The sequence below is a fragment of the Rhopilema esculentum genome, chromosome 2, assembly GCF_057945365.1.
Source record: "Rhopilema esculentum isolate cy_ngs chromosome 2, ASM5794536v1, whole genome shotgun sequence".
NCBI classification, from domain to species: domain Eukaryota; kingdom Metazoa; phylum Cnidaria; class Scyphozoa; order Rhizostomeae; family Rhizostomatidae; genus Rhopilema; species Rhopilema esculentum.
This window is the reverse complement of record NC_142816.1, coordinates 1,137,890-1,164,044: the sequence shown is the minus strand read 5'-3', so window position 1 is coordinate 1,164,044 and position 26,155 is coordinate 1,137,890. Positions and strand designations below refer to the sequence as shown.

The 26,155-nt window shown below is 38.3% G+C and overlaps 2 protein-coding genes across 2 annotated transcripts; one reads left to right on the top strand and one right to left on the bottom strand.

The window, feature by feature from the left end:
* The first annotated feature begins 6,640 nt into the window (after positions 1 to 6,640).
* LOC148960547 (uncharacterized) lies at positions 6,641 to 10,267 on the top strand. The gene is made up of 2 exons (XM_089110386.1): positions 6,641 to 8,789; positions 8,936 to 10,267. Exons 1-2 carry the CDS (start codon positions 7,416 to 7,418, stop codon positions 10,265 to 10,267), a joined length of 2,706 nt encoding a protein of 901 aa, XP_088966512.1. The 5' UTR covers positions 6,641 to 7,415.
* Positions 10,268 to 16,063: 5,796 nt separating this feature from the next.
* Positions 16,064 to 16,672, bottom strand: LOC135695691 (uncharacterized). The gene has a single exon (XM_065214860.2). It carries the CDS (start codon positions 16,670 to 16,672, stop codon positions 16,064 to 16,066), a length of 609 nt encoding a protein of 202 aa, XP_065070932.2.
* Between the last annotated feature and the right edge of the window lie 9,483 nt (positions 16,673 to 26,155).

Here is a 26,155-nt window from a genome sequence, read left to right as displayed (position 1 = left end):
TGTCTTCTATTCTAATTCAGAAAGTTCACATCTACGTAAAAAGATCCTTAGATTAAACTTCGAATGAATATTAAGAGGCAATGCAGGAATTATCACTTGATTTCCCTAAGGCTATGGCTGTTCTGTTTCTGTTGTGCGGTAGTGACTTTCGAACATTAGATTTTCTGAGATTCCATACAAAATAACGATACTTTAATTTAATTTAACAGGATTTTACTAGATATATCGAACATATAATTATTTTAACTCTTTGCCTACACTGCACTATCAAAGTATTACACCACATTGTTCTAAATATCAGCACAATTTGATAAAATATGCGTATTTCATAGCCAATGTTGTCTTAAATGCAAAAGGAAAAGCTACCTGAGTAAAAGGACACAACTTTCACAGAGATATATGGCCACCAAAAACAATTGAAGTATTTCCAGGGTCAGCTTCCTATGAAAAACATTGGAAACCCTGATCCAAATGGTTCCCAAAGTCATTTTTGACTCCCGACCTATAGAATCCAGACAAAAATATTACATTCTCAAAACCCATTATGACTAACGGGTCACGCCCATTTCCCGGAAACATCCAACAAATTGATTTCGGTGTTTAAGAGGTGTAATGATTAAAAAACTATCGTAAGTTTAAGAGGGGCATAGAAACAAAAAAAGTGGTAGATACCCAGGGGGGTGAAGGAAGGCAGTTGCCCCCAATATTTTGAGAAGACAATAGTCTTTTATTACAAAAATGGACAAATGTGATGTCATCTTATCAAAACGATAGGATTGTCTCTTCTCATAATATTGCCAAAATGTCCACCACTGAATAAAAACAGCAATGATGCAACTTTAAAGGCCTCTCCAGCCAAATTTTGCACTTGCATTTTATTGGCTAATCTAAAGGAGATGAACCTGCTGACAAGAATTCGTTATTTGATTTTCGATATTTTTCACAGTTTGTACGATATAAGCTCTTGCAATTCGATAATTGAATTGATTTAACCGACAAAAATTGTTCGGTTTGGTGACACTGTGACGCACTTTTGAAGTCACAGTGTGTTTCGTTAGTCTCGCCTCAAACCGAATCGAACGACGGCGATTCGCAAATTGAACACTGCAAGTGATGGTACTCTCAGTTCTGGACCGGCTTTTAGTTTGAGCATTTCAGATATCAATTCTGAAGCCTTTAGTTGTTCATCGTTTCTGGAGAACAACTGAAGTGTCAATTTCGATTAATTATACGCGAGGGAAGAGCTGGAACAAGAAGCCGTAGCTTTGTGGGCCTACACAGGTGATCAAAACAAAGTCGTGACACAGCATGGACACATGCCGACCAGCAAACTTAGAATGATTGTAAACATTTAGTATTTTTCGATCCTAAAAAGCTCCTGCTGTAGATTTAGATGCAGTTATCAACGCGTGACCATGACTCCTTCACGATTCGGTGGAAGATGTACGAAATTCATGGCGAACGAGAGCCGCCCACTGTGACGTCAGAATGTCACCAAACTGATTCGGCTCTTGTCGTTTTTTTCTCGGAAAGGTGCAATTTTAAAGCCTTATAACTTCTAAAATAATTGGAATTTTGCAAAAACAACAACTTTGCCATAATACACGCACCAGATGCTAACTTTTTAGTCAATAAAAAAAATTTTTTTTTACTGGAGAGGTGCTTTAAAACATTTCTCGCATAGCAACACTAGTAATTGACATTGGGTAATGCAGACAAAAATAGCACAAAGATAAATTTTGTATGTGGCAAACTGTGTGTGTATTTCTAATGGATCAAGGTGTGGAATTTTATAAAAAAGAAGTGTTATTTTGTGGACAACCAAATTAATGATGAAACTTAAGAGGCACAAGGCACATAGAAGAGAATTTTTAGTGAAAGTTGACCAATACAGTTACTAAAAATGCAGGCATTTTTCAGAGTACACAAGAAATAGAAACTTGGACAAAGAAATTAGGTAAAAACCTTTCCTAGTAACAAAAATTGACTGCTAAGATTAGTCAACTTTTTCTGGGTGCAATTAATCCTAATTGCATCACATCTTTTTATTTTGTTCTTTTTGTTCTGTTGCTGTTTAGAAAAAATTGGAAATCAAACTTTGTAAAATTAAGCACATAGTCTTGATATTGTTCATTTACAATTATATATCACATTTTATTCAAATTTTAGCGTTCCTGTATTCATTGTATCTACTTTTCAATGCAAAGAACACACTGGGCCCGAAAAACTCTGGGTTTGTCTCAGCACTGGCCGATTCAGACCGGGTTTCAAGGGTTCTGGAACCCTATCAAATTTTACTAAGACATGTAACATCAATTTTTCCTTTACTTCCGTATAAATGGCTACTAGTCCTAACGGCAAATGGGCTCTAAAATACCACAACCTTTGGCGCTCTTTAGGTATGGTATTTTGAAGCAAGTAACCCTGTCGTAGACATGGTAATCTTTTGTAACTTATTATATTTTGTAAAGAAAGGAACTCTGTCGTAGCCATAGCCAAAGACGCCGAGAGAATTTGGAGACCCTGGGGGAAAAGCGAAGAACGATGCCCCCTACGTTTCAACAACGCCCTTAAAATTAGCTTAAATTCGTTCATTCGCTCAAAATCTTTCACTGTTTACGGGCATAATTTCGTTAACTTTTTTCGAACATAATTAATTACTTAACGAGGTCCCCTGCACCTCGAGGCCCTGGGACAATTCCCCCCTCCCCTTGCCCCTTCTCGGCGGCCCTGGAGCAATCGATTATCTTCAATTGTTTTCAGCACAAACAAAAGAACCCTTTTGGAACCCAACTCACGAATTCATTGGACCTTATTTAAACCGCTGACCATGCATGTGTCCTGTTTTCATTAGCCTGTGTCCCAGACCTCTACTTTGAAATTAGGGGTCTGGAGCACAGGCTAGTTTTCATAACGGGGAATGTTTGGGGCTGACGGTATTGCGATATTTGCCTTTTTATCGGTCGGTAATTCGGTAATCTTCTTCAAATTGGGCGGTATTTCGGTAATGAGAAAAATCGGCGGTGAACGGTTTTTGTAAACTCAATGCCCAGTGTGTGGTATTTGCCAGTTCTGAATTAAACCATGCAGCATTTAAATTAGAAATGGGAGCGAAATGCTGGCGGTGATATCTTGTTGTATCCATGTTGTGATCTTTTGCCGATAAACACCAAATTTCTTTATTCTCACCACTTCAAATGGCGTTCCCCCTGGTTGAAAAATTCGGAGCAACTGCAACTACAAATGTGCAAGGTTTCAATTTTGGATTCTTTATAATTAGTTTTTCCTCTTCGTTTTCCTCACAATCCAAAATCACTGTAACCAGATTTGCTGGAGCCAAGGGCGTCACTTCATACTTTTTGTTGGGGATTGGGGGGCTGAGGGGGGGGGGGGGGGGGGTGGCTGCATATTTGCTCTGCATAAAACACTTTGCCCTAGCAAAAGTTGGAAATGTTGAGAGCTGGCCCCAAGTTCCCGTAGCATTAAAATTATTCTTAAGGTAAGTTGCTCCCGGTTAGGTCCTTGCTCAGTGTGTCCACAAGTTCACCGATGTGTTTGCCTAACCTTGAGGAGACGAGAAAGATAAAGTTTTTTAATGAGTGAGGCAACCCCCCTAATCCTGGATTCAAAGAGTATGAGCTCATTTTTTACAACACACTTTCGATATATACACCAGCATTTCACAAGATGAGGGTATCAAAGCTTCCCTCAATGCCATCAAAAATCATCAGGGGGAAACTAGCCTTCTTCATATAAAATACAACAGATGGTGATTTTCATTCTTAAACATAATTACATTGCCTTTACACTCTCTTTTTATAAGAACAATTTTTAAAGAACACTAACTTCAAAATTAGTCAAAAGTTGAGAACAAATTAAGAACAAACTAAGGCTGAGCTACTGTAAAATGTAATTTCCAGTAAAATTTCATCTCAAAAACGAGGAGTTTTTTGCTACCTTGGGATGCTTTTTCGGTGAATGTTCAAACTTGATAACGAATACATGCTCGAAAAGTCGTATTTTTAACAATCAAACTATTATATTTTCGTTCTGGTACTAAATTTATTTGCTAACTATATTATCGTTATTCTGGATAAAGTACCACACGCAACGTACATATTTAATATTCAAACATGGTGACAAATAAAGGTTTTCTCATGCACTTTATTGACAAATGAGGCCTGGACACCTCTCTAGAGCGAAAAGCTAACAATGGCACTGCTTATACCCTATAAATTTAAGAACAAATTAAGAACAACAGTTTTTCGAAAAAATTAAGAACAACCCGCCTGAACTTCAATTTACTGGTTCTTATAAAAAAGGAGTCTAATTGTAAATTTTATTAACCTCCCTTAAGGCACCGCGTGGGGAATCCCTTTGCCCTAAATTATGCCAACATATTCATGACAACAATAGAGCAACATATGTTGAGCAATGCCCCGATGGGGCGTAGTCGAATATTTTGGAAAAGAATCATCAATGACATAATCTTCATCTGGCAAACACAAGCTTGAAAACCTACAGGAATTTATACAATGCACCCTATATCATCCACAAATAATAGATATTTAGTAAATGTTGTTGCTTAGTTGTGTTTACTAATTTAGTGAAAAACGAAAGAGAAACTCTCCATGTGTGTCTCTGTGAAACTTTTTCACCAACTCAATTAAAAAATAGCTTTGTACAAACTCAAAAGTTGATAACAGAGAGTTATTGAATTAAATACAAAAGGAAGAGAAAAGAGCTAGATGAAAACAATAGGGATAAAGAATTACTACGCAAGTTGAAAACAAAAGGTGTTCTCTGCTATTGTTTTGTGAGTTTGTTTGTTTTGCAAGTTTGTGAGTTCACTACAATAGCCCCCTCCTTAGAATGTGAGCGGAGCAAAACAGGCGATTCAAACTCGTTGAGTACTAATAACCAAAGCGGTCCGGGAAATGTACTCGCCTTCCGGAACGAGTGGTTCGAGGCTGACTGACAGTTGAATTTTGTGGTGTCAATGAAGTCGTGGTATCAACTGGCAGGGGCGTGGCAATGTCAGATTCAGTATGGGCAACTTTGATACTGTCGAGACTGACAGTTTTTGGTTTGCCTGCGATTTCGAGACGAAAGTATTTGTCATGACGCTCCAGCACTTTGAAAGGACCGTCATATGGTGGCTGCAATGGCTTTTTAACTGCATCGTTTCGTACGAAAACGAATTTAGATGTTGATAATCCTGGTGGACGATAAGACTGTGGAGTCTGGGGTCGAGGCGGTGTAGGACAAAGGTCACGCATGGCAAATTGAAGCCGATTAGCATAGACAGACGGGTCAAGCTCGGAATGTTCTGTAGAAGATGTAAAAAATTCACCAGGTAAGCGAAGATTGCAACCGAATACGAGTTGAGCAGGAGTGCAACCGATATCTTCTTTGACGATTTTCCGCAGGTGAAGCAGGATAAGTGGAAGAGATTCGCACCACCGGGTAGGATCAGGAGAAGCTTTTATTGAAGACTTGAGTTGACGGTGAAATCTTTCTACCATTCCGTTATCACAAGGATGGTATGCTGTTGTACTGATCCGTTTTATACCAAGAAGCAATGTCAGAGAGTGGAAAAGATCAGATTGGAATTGAGTGCCGCGATCAGTAGTGATGGTGGTAGGGACTCCAAACTGGGAAATCCAGTGGGTGACAAACGAACGAGCAACTGTGTCGGCAGTAATATCAGCAAGCGGGATGGCTTCAGGCCAACGAGTAAAACGATCGACACAAGTTAGTAAATATTTGTTGCCTCGAGATGGTGGCAGAGGTCCGACGATATCATGATAACTCTGGATCATCCTGCTGAGCCTTGGCAAGGACTGCAAAATCGAGAGTTGATGAAACGTTTAGAGCATTGATTTCCACCCGAGGTAGGGTATCTGCAACAATGTTCTCTGTTCCCGGAAAGCGACAAATATCGGAAGTGAATTGCGAGATGTCATCCAAATGACGTGTCTCGCGTGGAGAGTATCGGTCCGGAGAAACAGATAAAGCATGGGTAAGTGGCTTATGATCAGTAAAGACAGTGAAATGACGTCCCTCCAAATTGTGGCGGAAATGGCGTATGGCGAGGTAAACAGCAAGCAGTTCACGTCCAAAAGTACTGTACTTTCGTTCTGCAGGTTGTAAACGCGTTGAAAAGAAAGCAATGGGTTTCCAAACGCTATTGATACATTGTTGAAGGACTCCACCAACAGCAACATTAAAGGCGTCTACCATGAGGCAATACGGTGCAATTTGAGATGGATGTACAAGAAGAGTGGCTTTGGCGAGGGCAGCTTTGATGTTGATGAAAGCAGATTCAGTACCACCAGTCAGCGGGAAATGATCGTCAATGTTGCATTTAGGTGACAAGAGATCAGTGAGCGGCGTTAAAATTGTTGCACAGTGAGGAACAAATCGGCGATAAAAGTTGATCAAACCAAGGAATTCACGAAGCTTCCGAAGAGATGTTGGAAGTGAAAATTCCTGGATGGCTTTTACTTTGGTAGGCAGGGGTGAAATACCGTCTGCAGAAATTCTATGACCCAAAAAGTCCAACGAAGGGACACCAAAAACACATTTAACAGGGTTAATAATGACACCATACTCTGATAAACCAGGCGAGGAAGGGGGGGGTATCGTCACCCATCGAGGGAATTTGCAAGACCAACTCTATTTGGTCAATTTCGACACGCTGATTACGAAAATCGATGTTATACGGAGAAATTCGGTACCAGGAAGCCTCTATTTCACGTTCAAACCTCGTTTTCGTCCAAACTTGAACGTTGAACGAAAGTTTGTAAATAAATCGATTTTTATAAATTTTGATGTGCTGATTTCAAAAAATTATTTTATAAATGTAAATTCAGTACCAGGAAGCCTCTATTTCATGTCCAAACCTCGTTTTCATGAAAAAAAATGAATTTTGAGCAAAAGTTTATAGATTATTGATTCTCATCAATTTCGATATACTGATTTCGAAGGTTGATCTTATACGGCGGAATTCTGAATGCATTGCTTTCTTTCTCATCATTGAACACCGTTTTCATGATTTCCAGCAAAGTATCTAAGACCTGTTTAACCTATTCCTTCTCCGTGTTGCTTCCGGAAATTCATGTCATCAGTTGATGATCCGTTTTTCTCAAGATGTTTTATCTGCTGGTCGGAAATACTTTCACAGCACCCTTCACACTTAATAAGGATTTATTGAAACTTAAAAAAAACTGGGCTTTTTTAAAACAACCTTTCAATAAACGACCTTTAAATAGCCAACCTTTAAATAGAAAACCTTTGAATACACTAAACAATGGTTTCCTAATTTAAATATTCCTAATAATATCTAGCAATATATTTATAACAGCCCCCACATATTCTGCACTGCATGCATTCAAAGACTGGCATGGTAAAAGATGGATGACGCTTCATGCTTCATCCATTATAAATCCATTAAATTTTCCGATAAACTCACTCTTATTAGTGAAACATCTTTCGGTTCACTTTCTGAATGCAAAGCGATTCGACAGAAGCTCGGTGGTGGTAATGGTCATGATGAGCAGTGTAATAATATTCCAGAAAATTGGGTTGAAGGTAAGAAGATGTATTACCATAGAGAATGTTACCAAAAATTTGTTGACGCCAGAACGCTTCTTAAAAGAAAGACAAGCGAAGAAACTGAACTTGAAAATGGCAAGCCCAAATCTCGTAGAAGACGCAGTGATGCTTTGACTACAGAAGAAATACAGGAAGGTGCCAATGCAAGAGGTCTTTTTCCAAGCATTTGCATGATTTGTAAGAAGAAAGGAATAATTCAAATAAATAGAAAGCGAGAAGGACTTTCTAAAATTCTTACGAAGTCTGCTGAATACACTATCAAAGAAGCTGCATCAGTAAGAAATGACCAAAAAATGCTAACGGCTGTCAATGATATTGATTTAATTGCTAAAGAATTTCAAAAACATCGCAGCTGTTATAAAGATTACACGCGCTGTGTTTCCAAGATGGAGCTTGATTCAACAAGCAATGATAAAGAGGATGTCACTGGTGATTTCAATGCGGTATGCAGCTTGGTCGAGGAGAGCGTTTTGGAAGACTTGCAGTGTCTTTCAATGGATACCTTGCTAATGAGCTATGGAATCGGAGTAGGAGATCGGCAAAGAAGGTTAGCATTAAAGGAGAGGCTGAAAAAGAAATACCAAGAGAAACTAATTTTTGTCTCCCCAGAATACCATTCTCCGCAAGTTGTTTTCAGTAAGGACTGTATAGAAACACAATCAATGGCAAAAGCATTGCAGTTTAGCGATGAATATATTGTGAAAAAAGCTGCTTTCAAATTACGCCACGCTTTACTTGAATTTATGAACGATGCAGTCCCTCTACCTTGGCCTCCCACAGTTGAAAGCCTTCAGTCAAAAGAAAGACAGCCTCCTTCTTTACTAACATTGTTTTTCAAGAAGCTTTTGACGAGTGAAAATTATCATCAGGCTGGAGAGCATCTTGAACGTTTGATAATGTCACTCAGTGAAGATGTTATCAATGCACTTTCAAGAGGAGATTTTTTAACTCTGAAACACACAGCGCTTGGCCTTGGCCTTCATAGTCTAACAGGACAGAAGCTCCCAATAAAGATTTTGTCAAGACTTGGCCATTGTATCCGCTACGACAAAGTCATGGAAATAGAAACGGCACAAGCCGAGCTTGCACAGCATTTCCAATCAATGTCGCTCAATTTGCCTCTGCGTCCTGCTGAAGAAGGCAGCAAGGTAAAATATTCCTTAATATTCCTCTATTAACGATATATAATATGTCATATTTGCTGTTATTTTCAGTCAAGCGTTTATACTATCTCGCAGTATGGTCCTAAAACTTACATCTTGAAGTTTCAAGTATGCCACTTGATGATCTAAAATGATTTTCCCATTAATTTTCATAGGTTTCTACTGTTTTTTGGTGGGATAACTTCGACAAGAATGTTGAGACGTGTTCTGGGAGTGGATCGATCCATAACACACCAGGAATTGTCTTTCAAGAGGTTTCTGATGCTTGTATCGAACGAGATGATCAAATTAGCATCCCGATGTCTAGGAGACGTTCACTACCAGTTCAGGCAGCGACAGAAGTTGAAAGTATCAGAATTAACCCAAAAATAGAGCCACCATCATTTGCAAATAAAGAAGTAAGTTCATTCAGAGCTGCTACTGAGGGCGTCGCTGCCAAACTTTTGACAACGTGGAAGCTGACAAGGTATCTAAATTCCGAAGATCAAAATACTCCACGTTTTGTTGGATGGATTATCAACAATTTCAGAAAAAACGAAAGTCAGCCAACAACAATAACTTACATGTCGCCGATAGAGACACCGATTACTGATTATGTTACATTTGTAAAAATGTTTAAGATTTCCCGAAAACTGGCTGAACAATCAAATATGCTGTATACTCATATTACACTCGACGTTGGTGCGGCAATAAAGGCCTACCATGTGATTTGGAATAACCCTACTGCTTGGTCAGATATAGTTATACACCTCGGTGACTTTCATGCCATGATGGCTTTTTTTGGTGTTATTGGAAAGTTTGTCGAGGGAAGTGGTTTTGAAGAAATTGCGTTTCAAACAGGCATATGCAGCTCTGGAAGTTTGTCCAAAGTATTGTCGGGGAAACATTACAATCGCTGTTGGAAGATTCATGAGGCTTTTGCAGAGGCACTGGAAAGAATTTTCATTGAAACATACATTACAGATGTCCCTAATGTAATCAGAGAGTTTTCTCAAGGTCCACCCGATAGCACAGAAGTTATTGCTGTTATGGATCGCCCAGAGGTACAAGCGTTCATGAAGACCTACAACGATCTCAAAGCAGACTGTTTAAATGGCGAGTTTGGGAAAACTGCACAATTTTGGATGAAGTATGTATCACTTGTTGATAGGCAACATATGTTTCATTACGCTGTTAACACAAATGATGCCTGCCTCCGACTTCAGATGTGGAAAGAGTCCATACCAATGTGCTTCTCCACTAACAGAATCCATTATGCACGTTATGGTTCGTTCTATCTGAAATCTTTGGAGTCTCTGGATATCACACACCCAGGTAGTAAGGACGAGATGAAAGCAATTGTATCTGTTCGACGCAACACTCAGGCAATCGGCCAAGCAATTGATATGGCAGGGGAACAATCTTACATGAAATCAGCAAAAACTACAGGTAAGCATAAAGAAGTAAATCTGGAAGCGTACACGTCATTTGCAGTGTTAATAGTGTAAGTTTCTTTAGATTCTCTAATGCCAACTTAATGTAAAACTTCATATCATTTCCAGGTGGCATTACCAAGTTTGCAGCAAAGCCACAGACGATTAAGAAATGGGTGCTGAGCAGGCCATTTCAGTCAACCTTTGTAGAAGCACTCAGAGATATTTCAGGAACAGGCGACAGCATTTCCTGCCCGCGCAAGTGTTTACGTCCAAGAGAAATATTAAGGACAAATAAAATGGTGCAGAAAATTCAAGATTCTCTAAAGAATCAATTCATAAATCCATTCGACGAGCAGCTGGATAAAGAAAAGCTGTACAACATCGTTTCCGGCTGCCCTACAAATGATGAAATCAGCAAAAGCCTACTAAACCTGGAGAAACAAGGAGAAGAAATGATGAGCGAATTTATTGCCCGTTTCACGGCAAATGAGCAGTCGGAAAGTGGACAGAAGGAGAAATTTTTCAGCCCAATCAAGAAGTCGAAGATAAAAACATTTCAGGATGCAGCTGTCAAAATTACCGTACAGAAGGGGAACAAATGCAAAGAAATGGCTTTTCAAAGAGATGTTTTGGGAATGCTTGTCGCTCACTCTAACAAGGAAAACGCAGGTATTTTTCTGCAGCAGTCGTTATCAAGTTATGAACAATTTTCTTATTACAGTTATCAACAATAGGTACTATTAAAGAACCTATTGAATTTTTAACGATATTCCCTTGTCTATGAATGTCGAAATTTCTGCTTCAGCGATTATTGCTTATGATCCTTTATTTCACCCTTGCAGGTATTGATCTAGATGCTGTTCTCTGCTATCCGCTCGCTCCAGTTTCTGTTCCTCTCAGCACTTCCGACGGTTCACTACGTAAAACGGTTAAAAGTAAGTTATATGATGCAGCAATGTCTGACCTCGAAGAATTGACCTATGATGACCTCCCAGACGCAACTGACATGAATTGTTATTTCTTGGACCTTGCTGCTGCAGTCAGAACTGTCGTAGGAAATATCGGAACAATCAGAGATCTTGCAGCAAGAGTAATGACAACTATTCCACAGCAATATATTTACATTTATATAGCCTGCGATGCCTATTTTGAAAACAGCATTAAAAATCGAGAACGTGCAGCAAGAGGTGTCAGCAAGCGATATGTTCTCCGAAGTCCAGACATGAAAGTACCAGCTGATTTTGCGAAGTTCTTGAAGAATGGGGAGAACAAGAAAATGCTGTTTGATTTGATTCAGCAGTCGATCGAGGATAGCCGACACACTCTGAATGATCGGGTTGTATATTTTTCAAACGTAAGTCGATGCACGAGAATTAGCCAGCATGAAGCAAGACCTTGTCCTGAACTGGCATGCAATCATGAAGAAGCTGACACTAAGTTATTAGCACTTGTGAAAGCCGCAATTCACCAAGCTGGAAAAACAGTGATGGTACGATCTCCTTCAGGGGACATTGATATCACTGCATTGTTCATTGCGCATGATTTTATGGGAGTAAGAGTTTTTCTTGACAGTGGTGTTGGAAAAAGCAGGAAAATTGTCGATTTGACATCTTCAACATTGTCTTCAATTAAAAGGCGAGCAGTTGTTGGTCTTCATGCATTCTCCGGCAACGATTATGTGTCCGCGTTTTTCAAAAAAGGGAAAAAATCATTCTGGAAAGCAATGTTGAAGCGCAACGAATTCGTGAGCACCTTTGCAAGGCTTGGAACAGATGTCCAGCCTCATCCAAACGATATCGAGATCCTGGAGAAGTTCACATGCTGTCTATACGGTTTTTCAACTGTCAGCAAGGTCAATGACGCCCGTTCAAAGGGTTTCTGGAAGATTTTTGGAACTAAAGGGAAGGTTGTTGACCTTAGTTTAATTCCACCGTGTGCTGCCAATCTACATTTGCACATAGCTAGATCAGCTTATGTTGCAAGCATTTACAGAAATGCTGACCAGTTGCAGTTAAACATTGGCAGTCCAGTTGATCATTGTTGGGATGCAGCTGGTAACGCATTGTGGAGTAAAAAAATATACCCAGATAATGTTGCGGAGCTGCTTCTAAATGTCAATCAAGATGCCGAAGAAGACAACATTGACTCAATGAATGACCTTTGCTCCGAGGATGAGTATAGCGATGACTCTGACGACAACGAAAGCTAGAATGCTTATGCCAAATAACTTTAAATTTATATTAGCCGTATTATATCCCCTATGGCATAATCTTTTTTAAGTTTTTAAAGCAAATATGTGTGCAGCAGGTTTTTCTTTAGAAATAATAAGAAAGCGATGCATTCAGAATTCCGCCGTATAAGATCAACCTTCGAAATCAGTATATCGAAATTGATGAGAATCAATAATCTATAAACTTTTGCTCAAAATTCATTTTTTTTATGAAAACGAGGTTTAAACATGAAAAAGAGGCTTTCCTGGTACTGAATTTACATTTAAAAAATAATTTTTTGCAATCAGCACATCGTAATTGATAAAAATCGATCCATTTACAAAACTTTTGTTCAACATTCAAATTTGGACGAAAACGAGGTTTAAACGTGAAATAGAGGCTTCCTGGTACCGAATTTCCCCGTATAACATCGATATTCGTAATCAGCGTATCAAAATTGACCAAATGGAGTAGGTCTTGCAAATTCCCTCGATGGGTGACGATACCCCCCCTTCCTCGCCTGGTCTATGATAGTCGGCTCAATAGAATTTCTAAATGCTGTAAGTGATCAGATTCTGTGGAACTAGCAATTAGTAGGTCGTCGATATATGCGTAGACAAAATTAAGACCGCGAAGTACCTCATCCATGAAACGCTGAAACGTTTGAGCTGCATTTCGAAGTCCAAAAGGCATTCGTACAAATTCAAACAAACCGAATGGCGTGCTGATTGCAGTCTTTGGGACATCATTTGGATCCACAGGAATTTGATGATAGGCACGGACGAGGTCGATCTTGGAAAAAATGGTTGCACCATTTAGATTGGCAAGAAGTCATGAATGTACGGAATAGGGTAGCGATCAGGAACTGTTATGTTATTAAGAGCTCGGTAGTTACCGCAGGGGCGCCAGTCACCAGGTGAAGGTTTTGGGATCATGTGGAGTGTAGAGCTCCAGCGACTTTCGGAAGGACGGATGATTCCAAGTTGTAGCATGTGCTCAAACTCAGCTTTTGCAACAGGCAAGCGATCAGGAGCAAGACGGCGTGGACGACAGAAAACAGGTGGGCCTTGTGTTCGGATGTGATGAGTGACATTGTGGTTTATGGCTGACTCTTTGTAACAGGGACGAGCAAGGTCTGGAAACGTCTTGATCAGAGCTTTAAAAGGAGAAGATGTAGTTGGGAGGCAAAACATCGGACGTGGTGAAAATAACGAATAGTGTATACCGTTAACAGACAATGTTGTATTTGTGTCAATGAGTTTCCGATGGCGCATATCCACTTTCAATAATAATAATAATAATAATAATAATAATAATAATCAATTTATTTAAAGTTGGCGCTACATAGCTATTTACAAAGAAATGAGCTAATCCAAGCCAACTGTTAAAACTACTACATCAACTAAATACATACGAGATTAAATACATAAAATTTTAAATACAAAATGATCCATTAAAAAACTATAAAAACCTGAGCTATTTAAAAGATAGAATTACAAAAAACCAAGCTGTGGCACGAACGTCCTACATAGTTTGCATGTACAGTCGGTGCCATTCCAGCTTTTAATTTCTTTCTTAAACTCATTAATAGATTGAGCATTCCTTATGTGCTGAGGTAAAGAGAGCCAAAGACGCTGCCCTCTATATTTGATAGTTTCGGTTCCATAAATGGTTGTTCTTACTCTTGGTGCCATAAATTCATTATTATTTCTCAAATTATAAACAGCATGACGCTCGCAGAAAATCTCCCTCATAAAAGGAGGGTTGATATTTCCCTTTGTTTTAAACATTTCAATCATAAGATTTCGCAGGTGTTTTACATGAATATTTACCGAGCCATCATTTTCTAGCAGAGTGTTGAAGCTAGAATCATAGTCTTTGTATGCAATTCTCAGAGCTCTTTCGTGTATTCTATTAATCTTACTATTCAAGTGCCTACTGTGGAACATCCAGACTAGTGGACAATATTCGAATTGGCTAATTACAAATGCTCTCATTAAGATTTTAAGTTTATTAGCGTCCATGTATCCAGATATGCGAGCGAGGGCGGTGAGTTTGCTACCAGCCTTCTTACATAACTTACTGATATGTGTCTCAAAACTGAGTTTTTTGTCTATCACAACACCTAGTAGCTTTTCCTCTTCCGAGTTTTCTATGATAGAATCTCCTACATTAACTTTAACCTGTTGATTAGAACTTTTGCCAAGAATAAGTAAATGACATTTGTTTGTATTCAACTTCATAAAGTTATCAGCGAACCATTGGATAGTTATACTTGAGTCATTCTCTAGCCTTGCAATTACATTATTGAGATTTTTATCGCACGCATATAGAGTTGTATCATCCGCGTAATTGCAGATATCCGTATCCATTAAGGAGAGAAGTAAGTCATTTATGTAGATGTTAAAGAAGAGGGGACCAAGAACTGATCCTTGCGGAACACCAAGGAGCAATTGTTTGTAGGTACTGAATGATCCATTAATCTTAACTCTCTGATGCCTATTTTCCAAGTAGCTGTTAACAAGACACAGTGCTTCATGGCTGAATCCGTAAGCATCTAGTTTTGCTATAAGGAGGTCATGTTTAATACAATCAAAGGCTTTCGAGAGATCCATAAGGATTGCGCCAACATTTTCTCCCCTGTCTAAGCTTGCTTTCCATTTTTCAAGCATTCGAGCTAATGCGTGCTGCACATTGTACCCTTTACGAAAACCACATAAAAGTGACGATAAATACGATTGCATATAATCAATAATCTGTTTATCCATAAGTCTCTCAAAAACCTTTGAAACAGTTGGTAGTACACTAACCGGTCTGTAATTTTTCTTATTGGTTTTCTCCTCCGATTTGTGGAGGGAAGTGACATCTGCTAGTTTTAATAGGTCGGGAAAGACACCATTTTGAATGCAGTTATTGAAAATAAGCTGCAACGATTCGGAACAAATGTCAGAGCTATTTTTCAGCACTCTCGCGGGTATATTTCCAAAGGTTGTTGCCTTTTTAGGATTAAGCCCCTCAATTTCAGAGTGTATCTGTTCCACAGTAACCTCTTGGAATTTAAAGTAGCCTTTAATCTAAAGTTTATTTCAAGCTAAAGTTGGCCAGAAAATCAGCACCAAGGATCCCTATTGGTACATCCGCAATGATGAAAATCCAACGGAAATCACGACAAAGTCCCAAATCCAGAGCTATGGACTTTTCAGCATAGGTTTTTATGGTTGACTCGTTTACTGCTTGCAACATTACAGGTGAAGGATGACATTTTTCAGAAAGAGAAGGAGGGATAACACTCACATCAGCGCCTGTGTCAACGAGAAATCGTGTACCAGTAGGACGATCGGTGACAAAAAATAGGCGACTTTGTGTGCTTCTGCCAGCGAGACTTGTCGCCTCTAGTCGCTGGCGGGGCAGTTTTCCTGGTGTTGAGTTGTGGAAGTGAAACTGCATGGCGGAGTGCAATTGCGAGCAGCTGAGCCAAAACGCCAGTGGTACCAACATTGAAGACCTGTATGACGACTTGCATTAGAGGACCGTGGACGAGAAGAGCGAGGTGGAGTTGGATATCGACTGCGAGAACGAGAACGAGGCTGTGAATTGAAATGGCTTGTCAGGGTTTGAACTTGAGAAGTCAATGTGCTAATTTGTTGTCGAAGATCAGCTATTTCATTGGACGGAGAGGAAGGTTGGCTGAAGAAATGGCAGCAATTGGCATTGAGGGTGTAGCAACTTCAAAGATTTGGTCAGCAATGGTGGCTAATTTTTCAATTGAAACGGTGTCTGGTGAGGAAGCTAAGACCTGTCGAACATTCGTTGGCAAACGTTGGAGGAATAACTGATGGAAAATCCTGTCTTCCAACCGGGTATCACCTAGTAGTTGTTGCATCTTGCGAAGAAGCTGTAAGGGTCGTTTATCACCAAGCTCTTCAGAAATTAACAACTGATGAAAACGCCTTTGTTCTGAAGCTGATGTGCGCCTTATGAGCTCCGCTTTAAGCTGGTCGTAAGGCTGGTTAACTGGAGGATTGATAATGACGTCGCGAACTTCCTGAGCAATTTCTGGTTGCAGTGAGGCTATAACATAATTATATTTTTTTGTCTGTGAATTAATGCTACGGGTTAAGAACTGAGCCTCTACTTGTGCGAACCAAACCATGGGGTCGTTAGGCCAATATGGAGGTAATTTCAAACTCACGGCAGCGACGGGAGCGGCCATGGCTGCTGTAGATAGAGCCGGAGTTGGAACGTCTAGTTGTGATTCGTCGTTCATGATAAAATAGCAGCAAGCGAATCAAGCGTAAAACAACGTTGGAAAACGGCGAGCGATGCAATGGTTAAAACGTCGTGGTCACCAATTTAGTAAATGTTGTTGTTTAGTTGTATTTACTAATTTAGTGAAAAACGAAAGAGAAACTCTCCACGTGTGTCTCTGTGAAACTTTTTCACCAACTCAATTAAAAAATAGCTTTGTACAAACTCAAAAGCTGATAACAGAGAGTTATTGAATTAAATACAAAAGGAAGAGAAAAGAGCTAGATGAAAACAATAGGGCTAAAGAATTACTACGCAAGTTGAAAACAAAAGGTGTTCTCTGCTATTGTTTTGTGAGTTTGTTTGTTTTGCAAGTTTGTGAGTTCACTACAGATATAAAAACCGTATATAGTCGACTCCCTTCTTTAAGTCACGCTTCTGGTTACAGTCAAAGCAAATTTAGACCCAAATATGCAAAACTATTCCATCAAATTTTGACCCAAATAGCCACGTTCACAGTGTCTTAGTTTTCTGGCAAGCGCTGCTTGTCTTTTTAGTAGGGTTTTTAAATGAGACACAAATATCAACCAAGGGTGTAACCATAGAAATTGGTGTACCACTTAAAATGAAAGGAAATCAGAATTAATTCAGAAATATATTCAATCCAGTCCAAGATCACGCTGGCAATTTCTACTTCTAGGCCATAGGATGAGAAACTCTATCTTGTTTAAAAACCAATTCCGTTGCACAAATCATGGAACTAAGCAATTTTTGCATGAAATGCGATACTACGATGACGTCATCAAAAAATTAAAATCGCGACACAATTGCTTTTGGCCAAGTAGAACAGGTGTTCATTACTTCTATTAACATGATCGATACACATTGGGTCGTAACATAGCTTTATAGTACAAAAAAATTTCTATATGGTTTCGATTTCGCTAAATAAAAAGAGAAGCCCCTGCGTGGACGCGATTTGACAAAGTACTGCAACAGTTAAAAAGGACAGGAGACCTACTGGTATAATTACAATTGCAATGTTTTATCTTGGCAAGCGGAGTTATTTCAGTTTATTTACACACTGGCTAGGGTGGGAAACGGTATGGTCACTATCAAAATTTGAAATATTTTTAGAAATCGCGAACACACTTGTCAAAATTAATTTTGGAAATTATTTAATAATTGATTTGTAGAAGTAATTAAAACTGCAAAAATCTGAAAGGAAATGGTCTTTACATAATATTTGTATTTAGGAAGCAAAAAGTCCATCAACACTATCGCTGTCTTTCCCACTTTTATCATTATGGTCATCATCGCTATCTTCGCTGCATTCGGTTTCCCTCTCACAATTTTTACAGTTAGTGCAACCACAAACTGATGAACATTTAAAAACTACCCTTGAAGCAAGAGCACCGACGACTGCTACATCCTGATTGACAGGAGCAGTGAATATAATATATACATATATATATATATATATAAATATATATATTGCACACAAATACATATGCATATATACATAAATATACACACACACACTCAGGTATATATGTTGTATTATGTAATTATGAGTCCTTGCTAGCTCCCCAGCTAATCTACCAGGTAGAGCATTTCGGGGCTTATGAACAGTGTGCTCCTTTACACCTGAGTGCTCCCTTACACCTGATATTGTAGTATTGTATTCTCGATTGTAGGCATAAGCTAGATCAATTTTAAAGGGCTCTATTTCCATTTATCTTTACCATTTTTTTTATTCCATTTAGCTTAGAGAATTATAGAGCGATATCACGTAGCTGCTTGAATATTCTATATGTTTTGATTAAAGCATGGAATTTGTTTACCACTTTCAGAATCATATTTCTATTAAAAATTATACTTGCATAGGCAGTGGGGCACAGTCAAGAAATTAACTTTTTTGCACGGCGTAATTGTGCCAAGATAAGATGAGAGATTTGAAAATAATGAGCAGTCGAGTATTACAATAATTATTTGGGGATAATCTAAGCTTTCACTAGCTCATTGCTCAGCTTCCCATAGCCCCCCTCCTTCCCCTAGCGTTAAACTCCTGGGATTCATAGGCAAAATGTGATTCTATATCCAGTAAGAAGATATGCTATCATAAATAGATTTAGTGAAACTGCAAAAACTAAACAAGTTTCAAAGCACTAAGGAAAAGCTAGTTGTATCCATCAAGAAGACTCTGAAAGGGTAAATTGTCAGAGGGGAAAGTCAGCTAAAATATGATGAAAGTTTCAGATAATTTATGTACGAAAGATTGAAGAAAAAGGGACCTGCATAAGCTTCATATTTCGTGGGCGCATGAGTTTTGAATATACTATAAACTTTCCGCCAATACATGGGCATATGTTACGTGCTTGAATCTTGGCGATTTTCCCAGAAATTACTCGAAACTTAAATGAGATAATGTAATTTTCATTTTGAAGACTCGGTATTACGGTAATATGAAAATATTTTTGGGGAATTACGGTAATAGGAAAATTTTCTTGCGGAAACACGGCATTTGATCCCCCTCAAAGACCCCCGCCCCATAAGGGCGACTTGAAGTTGCGAGTAAGGGCTATGACTGCACGATGACGAGATCTTGTTTTCAGCTCTCAAACGTGAAGAGCCCAGCATCTGAAGTTCAATTAATATTCAGGATCGTATTGAAGATTGTTGTGGATTTTCAACAGATCTTTTCTTACTCGCCTCAGGCAAAGGTTCCAATTCCTCCGATTCGGGCGGGGTCTCCCGACTTGGGCGGGAGTCTCCCGACTTGGGCGGGAGTCTCCAAAATTAAGAGTTCTTCTTTCGGTCTCTTGCTTTCAAGCAAATCTCCTGCTTTCAGGAAATTTTTTATAGGTCTGTTCTAATAAACCATTTCAAAAAATCTACACTGGTGTCTGTGAAGTTTGCCATCGCACTCTACTAGCCAAACTCTCAAGGCACACAATGAAACCGTATTTGAATAGCAGAAATTTTGAAAAAGAAAGAAATTCAATGGAAACGAAGGTTTCCATAATTTCTTTATGGCAGTTTTAAGTTGAGGTCTGAAAATCTCTTGACCAAATAAGCAGGGCTGGAAGATGTCCTGCAGCGTCGGCAGCGGTGCTGCCAGGAAATTCTTGGTGCAAATTCATTGCAGGAAATTGTTGGTGTTTGTCAAGAAATTTTTAGCGTGAAATCTCCATTGCTTGATTTTAATATGAACATTAAATTCATTTTACAATATTTCTATGGAATGCTGTTTTCTTGTGATATACATACATACTGTAAATACTGATATATACATACTGTATAATTTTTGTACTGCACTACTAACAAAAAAACGAAGATTAGCTTTCAATCATCTGGTATTATAAGCATCTGTTATGCCAAATTTCTGTGCATGATTTTCAGCTGCTAATTTAATTCCAGCAAGCTAAAACAAAGTTCATTCCTTTTTTGACATTATTAGCCATTCTAAATATGTAAAACCACTTAAAGACATTCTACTGGCATTCACATATATTTTTCATCACTTGCTTTATAGAATGTAAGCGTTTTGGTCTTAAATCTTTGCCTCTAGCACCACCCCTGATTTAAAACATTTATTTTAACCATTGAAAAATAGAATAGTTTTCTTACATGTTGTATGAACTACTAGCTTTGATGATGAACCCACCCAGGGCAGGATGTATAGATATATCAATACTTATAAAGTATCTAGTTTGCTAGTACTGATATGAAATTTAATCAAAGTTATTAAAGATTTTCAAATCTACTTCCTTTAACCTTGAAAACAAACTATGAGTATCTTGCTTGATCACATTCTCCTTGATCATCTAATACAGTATAAACAAACTGATTCCTGTTCGAATAGCTATAATCAAGACTGCAGGACCAACAATTAGCTTTTTTTAGTGTGACAGTTTGTTTTTAGGACAAATTTTTAAACAAATCAAGCAACTTGAAATATCAATTTCAGTGGCTGGAAGCTTTCTCGAAGCTTCGCAGGAAATCTTGAATTGCTGCCAGGAAGAAAATTTTTTTTCAAGGCCTGCAGTTAAGCCGATTATCCTTGCTTTGGGGTTGTGGCTGTATGTCTCATTTACAATAAAGTTACAATTGCATGGCACATCCATGTATCTCATGTATGCCAGTGTTTATTTAAACAGGCTTATTGATCTTTGAGCTTGATCTGGATTACACTAGTTTACGAGTGTACTTTTCAAGTGCCATCAGTAAAATCAAATTTTCTCTGGACTCACAATTCCTCTACATACAGGTAAGAAAAGCTATTTTGTACCCAAGGAATCAATCCAATTGCTCAAAAATTCAAACACGGCTAAGACCAATGTATATTAAGCAATGGGTGTATCAAAATTTTTTGCATAATTGCTCTGGTCCATCTTTTATAGCCAAATACAACTACAGGAGGGTTGAAAAATTGAATACAAATTTTTGACAAGGTATAGTTTCAAAAGGAGAAAAAAATTGAAAAATTTGAGACACCTTTTGGTAGCTTGAGATCTGCGCTTTCTGGTGATATAAGTCAGATTTTGTTACCTCAAAACGCAAGGGTACAAAATAGCTTTTGAAGGTGTTACACTCATTTAAGCATTAAATATACTTGGAAAGTACAATTTTCAATATTTGCCAATTATTTTGATATGGTGGAAATCACCACGTTATTGTACGTCAAATGATGTATAGTTTAATTCGGTTAAAAGTTTGGCTTTTGGGGAGAGAAAACCAAAAACAATTACCCTAACCTTATGCCAATGGGAACCTCATGTGGCTTATTCTTTGTCAACATTTTTTTGCAAAGGTATCAGCATTTCAGCTATTGCTTTGTAGCCTACATTTCATTACCTAAATAAATGATGAGCAGTCCTTGGCACTGCAGTTAATGTATTGCTAAACTTGCCAGACTGAAGCTAAAAAGATATAAATTACAATATTACAAACGGGCTTTCCATACTGTTTTCCGATGAGGTGTCTGATCCAGTGATCACATTTGACATCATAATAGTTGTTAATTTTCAGGAGCAAAAAAGTTCTAAGAATTTACACTCAATTAAAAAACTTTCATGCTCAGTTACTCCAAATTGGTGAGTTATTCTAGCAATATTTCATCAAAAGTGTTTTTCTTCTTCTCAAATGTGACAGCAAAGTCTTTAATATGCTTCACGCTAAACACAATAGCTGTGAAACGATAAGGGTTCTTGTCATGACGGTGAAGAACCAGTTAATAACCAAGCTCGTTAGTGGAGCGATGGGCTAGGCCAACGGGCCTAAGCCCCAAGTAGATAGCACACAAAAGATACTCCTTCTTTGATGTTATCTTTATCGTCAAAACAGTAAGACTAAATTATTCTAACTTGGATTACATTATATTAAAACACTGACAAAGGAACACTGTGAAACATCACATAATACGATGACAGTGACGCACATTTCCCGGAAAGGGAGTTACTAACACAACAGCGCGACAAACAAACATGTGACATTAACACGCAACAGAATCAAGGAATCTAGCTTAACATAACAATAACAGTAACTGAAGTTTACAAAACCTAAAACGTTACAGCTGCAACATTAAATGACCTTCCAATCAACATCAATGGAGAGCATTTGACAAGAAATTCGAAATTTTTCTCTGGATCAGATTATCAATCAAACTAATCAACATTGATTCTACTGACTCTACTGACTTTACTCACTGCCACAAATATGGCTGTGAAGAAGTATTACTACTTGAGAGCCCCCTGTGTCTTATACGTGTTAAGCCTTTGATGATAGAGAATGGTTAAGAACAAATAAGAATGGTGGTACTGATAGCTTTTGATTACATCCTAATCAACAGCTTTTGATCAGAGGATTACAATAAGAGCATGGTTTGATGGCACTGATATTTTCCATCAGGAAATTGAACTTTCTGATTGGTAGAGTAAGTGTAGTGAATTTCCAATTTTTCTTGTTTTGAACAGAAATATGGAACCTTAACCCTTATTTTTCAATTTTTTATTATTTGTTTTTACATTAAGGCTGTCCATCAAATATTCCAAATGTGATGAAAGAATTATAACGCACGCATTATAACGCACGAAACCAGAGCAGTTATAGTATATCAAATCGATAACTACACTTTGGATAAATAGAAAACTAGCTGACAGTAAAGCCCACTACGCGAACCCCCCTGCACAGCCTCCTACCACCCCAATAGATAATAGTAACATTAGCCTAGAAAAGACAAGAACAGCCCCCTACAACCAGAAAGATTAGCCTCGGAAAGACAAGAGATGTATCAACCTCGATTTAAAAATAATTAGCTCCGTATAGGTCACATGATAAAAAAATTACTTGCCCTCTTGTGACTATCACTAGGAAGGAAGGGGGCAGCCTCTACCCCATTTCTATCTCAGGCGACCCCGTTTCCACTCCGTTTCTTATTATTTCGTTTGCAAGAGCCATATAATTCCTGCTTTTGACGATCTTCCTTTTTGTTTTAGTAGCTACGTACACCCGCTGCTGCCCATTTTTTGGTTTTGCGATGGCTGCTGGCTGCTCCCCTTCTTCACTGGCATCAGAATCGATGGCATGCGAGTACAAGTAAGCGTTTTTGTTCTTACGTGTCTTTTCGATGTTGCTTATTTCAAATGATTTTGTGCGTATTTCGATGAAATTACATTAGAAACCGACCGCTAAGAACTGGTCGCTTACTGCGAACGGCGAATTTTTACCACTTTTCGTGATTTTTGTGCTAAAAAGAAACTGGATTGGCTCTATGGCAAAGAAGAATTATTGTAGATTTTGCCTGCTGTTTATTCTTGATGCATGAAAATTGATTTCATAGGCGAATCTGCTGTAATGCGAATTATGTAATGCCAGCCCCGAACTTTTTATTCTTAATTAGAATCCTTTGCAGCATCTTTCTCTAACCGCTTTTTTTGCTTCTTTGCAGATGAACGATCGGATTCACTGACATCTTGGTAAAACAAGTAAGTATTTTTCGATCAAGATTTCAGTTTTGTCTGCGATTTTCCCACTGAGACGTTGTTGTGAGGGTGGCGGACTTTGAAATAGAATTTGCCTGCCCACATGTTAAATCATTTTTCGCTCTGAGTGCATTTTAGGAATTGTAGGAATCATTCTAAAAATCATTTCAAATGGCTTTTTGCACTAAAAAATTATACTAAAAACTGGTTGCTGTTACCTCTTGCGTGGTTTCATGCTTAAAAGAATATGGATTGGCTGTATTGCCCTCCAATAATACTGTTTCAAATGATTTTGCGCTTATTTCAACGAAATTACAATAAAAACCAGCCGCTTAAAGAGGTGGCTAGACTCTCGGGGCGAACGTTTCTTTCTCAAATTTTTGGAAAGCATTGTGACTATTGATTTCTTTAACGTGTTTTGTTTAATCATGGAATAACTTCTTCATTATTTTTTGTTCTTCATCTAGATCAAAGAGCGTTTCAAGCAATAATTATGACGCAGACGTGATTCTCGGACCTTCTAAACGAAATTTATGGCATTTATGCTGGCGTTAAATCGAACAAAGAAACGAGAAAAAACCATGACTGTGAAGAAACGGACTAAAGTTATATAGGTTAGCTGTTGTCCATAAATTGCATTTTGTTAATTTGTTGTTGGAGTAAGAATCCTTTCTGATGCACCTATTGCATATTTTCTATTATATTGTACAGCAAACAATCTAGTATATCCTCGAAACGAGCAGAGGAAGCATGTAATAATGCATATAACTGGAAAACTTCCACATAAATGCCAGGAATTTCTTCCTCTTCAAGTGGAGAGATATGAGAAAGTTTGACTGACTGATTGACGAACGGACTGACTGATTTATTGAAAGTATTAGCAAACATTAAGTAAACAAGATAAAATAATATTATAGTTCTATTATTTAATCTTGACTAAACGTCGTCTATCACTTGCCGAGTGCAGTGTTTAAATCTAAGATAATCGATTTGCAAGGCCAGCCACGACCTTACCTATTCGAATGTAGCCAGAACTTTTTGTATGTGGAATGCGACGCTTTGGGGCTGACTGCTATTGTGGTTATCGTTTCTCTTAAAAACCTGGTTTTTAACATGATTTATGTGAAGGCTTACCAAGCAGCACGTCAACAACACACTCCTTTACTTATTTGTGGTTATGTGGAGTTCTGAAACTCGCTGAAGATAAGATGCCGTCCTTTGACCGTTTTCGGTTTCAACGCAGTCACTGTCATAAGTTCCCGTTTTAGTTTGAATAAGTCCCCTTTCTTGCCATGTGGAGAACGCAATCTATTCACCCTTTCCGCCAGAAACTAAAAATTGTCAAAAAGAAGTGGTCAACCCCCCGAAAATTGTATTTATAGGTTTTTGAACTCCCGCCACAAGTTTTGCTCCCCTCACTATGGCCACTGATTGGCTAGCTTTCTCTGACTGGAGCAAAATTTTCGTGAGTGGAGCGCACATGCATTTTCTGATTGGCCAGAGAAGGAACTTCGCATGATAATATACAGCCCACCCTGTCCTAATATCTGCAATTACGCGGATGATACAACCATATATGCATGCGTGCGATAAAAATCTCTCCGCCCTTGATCGCATATCTGGATAAATGTACTCTAATAAACTTAGGACATATTTTTTACTTAAGAACCAATAACTGCATTATTGAAAGCGTCCTCTTCTATAACCTATCCTTTCTCCCCTGTCATGTCATGTTCATATAAGAGTCCCAGGGGAGTCACTCAATTTTAATATACGGGAAGGTCCGTCCGCAGTTATCAAAATCCAACTAAAAGTATCAAAAACAGATTTTGCTGGTCTAAAATTATCAGCTAAAATGTGTTGACGAGACCCAAACATATCAAAATACAAAATCTTGTTGTTACGCACATAAGATACTCACTAGTCCCCACTAGATACCACTAGTCATAGTAATTTAGACTGTTTTCTATAATAATAAGTTTCTGCTCTTTTGTTCCTTTCTTTGCTGTTGTTTTGTGTTAGTTGAATCCATAAATATCAAAAAGGCATATTGTCTAATTAGGTACACAGTTGTATAAAATCTCAAGGGAAATTTGTACCAATAATTACCGGATGGACCCTTCTGTATACAAAAAGTTAAAGTGACCTTCAAGGATTGAAGTACAATTTCTGAACCAAAAATTAATCCCACATCTTTTATAATTATTTAATTTTGCCAAATTTATGAATATTTGATAAACCATTTCAAAACGAAATGGGCACCCTGACAAGGCAGAGCCCCGTAAGCCCCTGCACTGTCCCTATTTGAGTGTCCTTTCTCAAGTTTTGGCGCTAGGGTTGAAATGATTGAAAATAGTATTTACAATTTCACATTTTGCTTTTCTATAATCTAAACAATGACTTCTTCTAATCTTAATCTCAATGAATTGCGCCGAGATACATCAACATATACCTTGGGCATGCGTTGCCCTGGCTCTTTATTTCTCAGTAACTGCAAAGTGATTTGCCTTACTGAACAACTG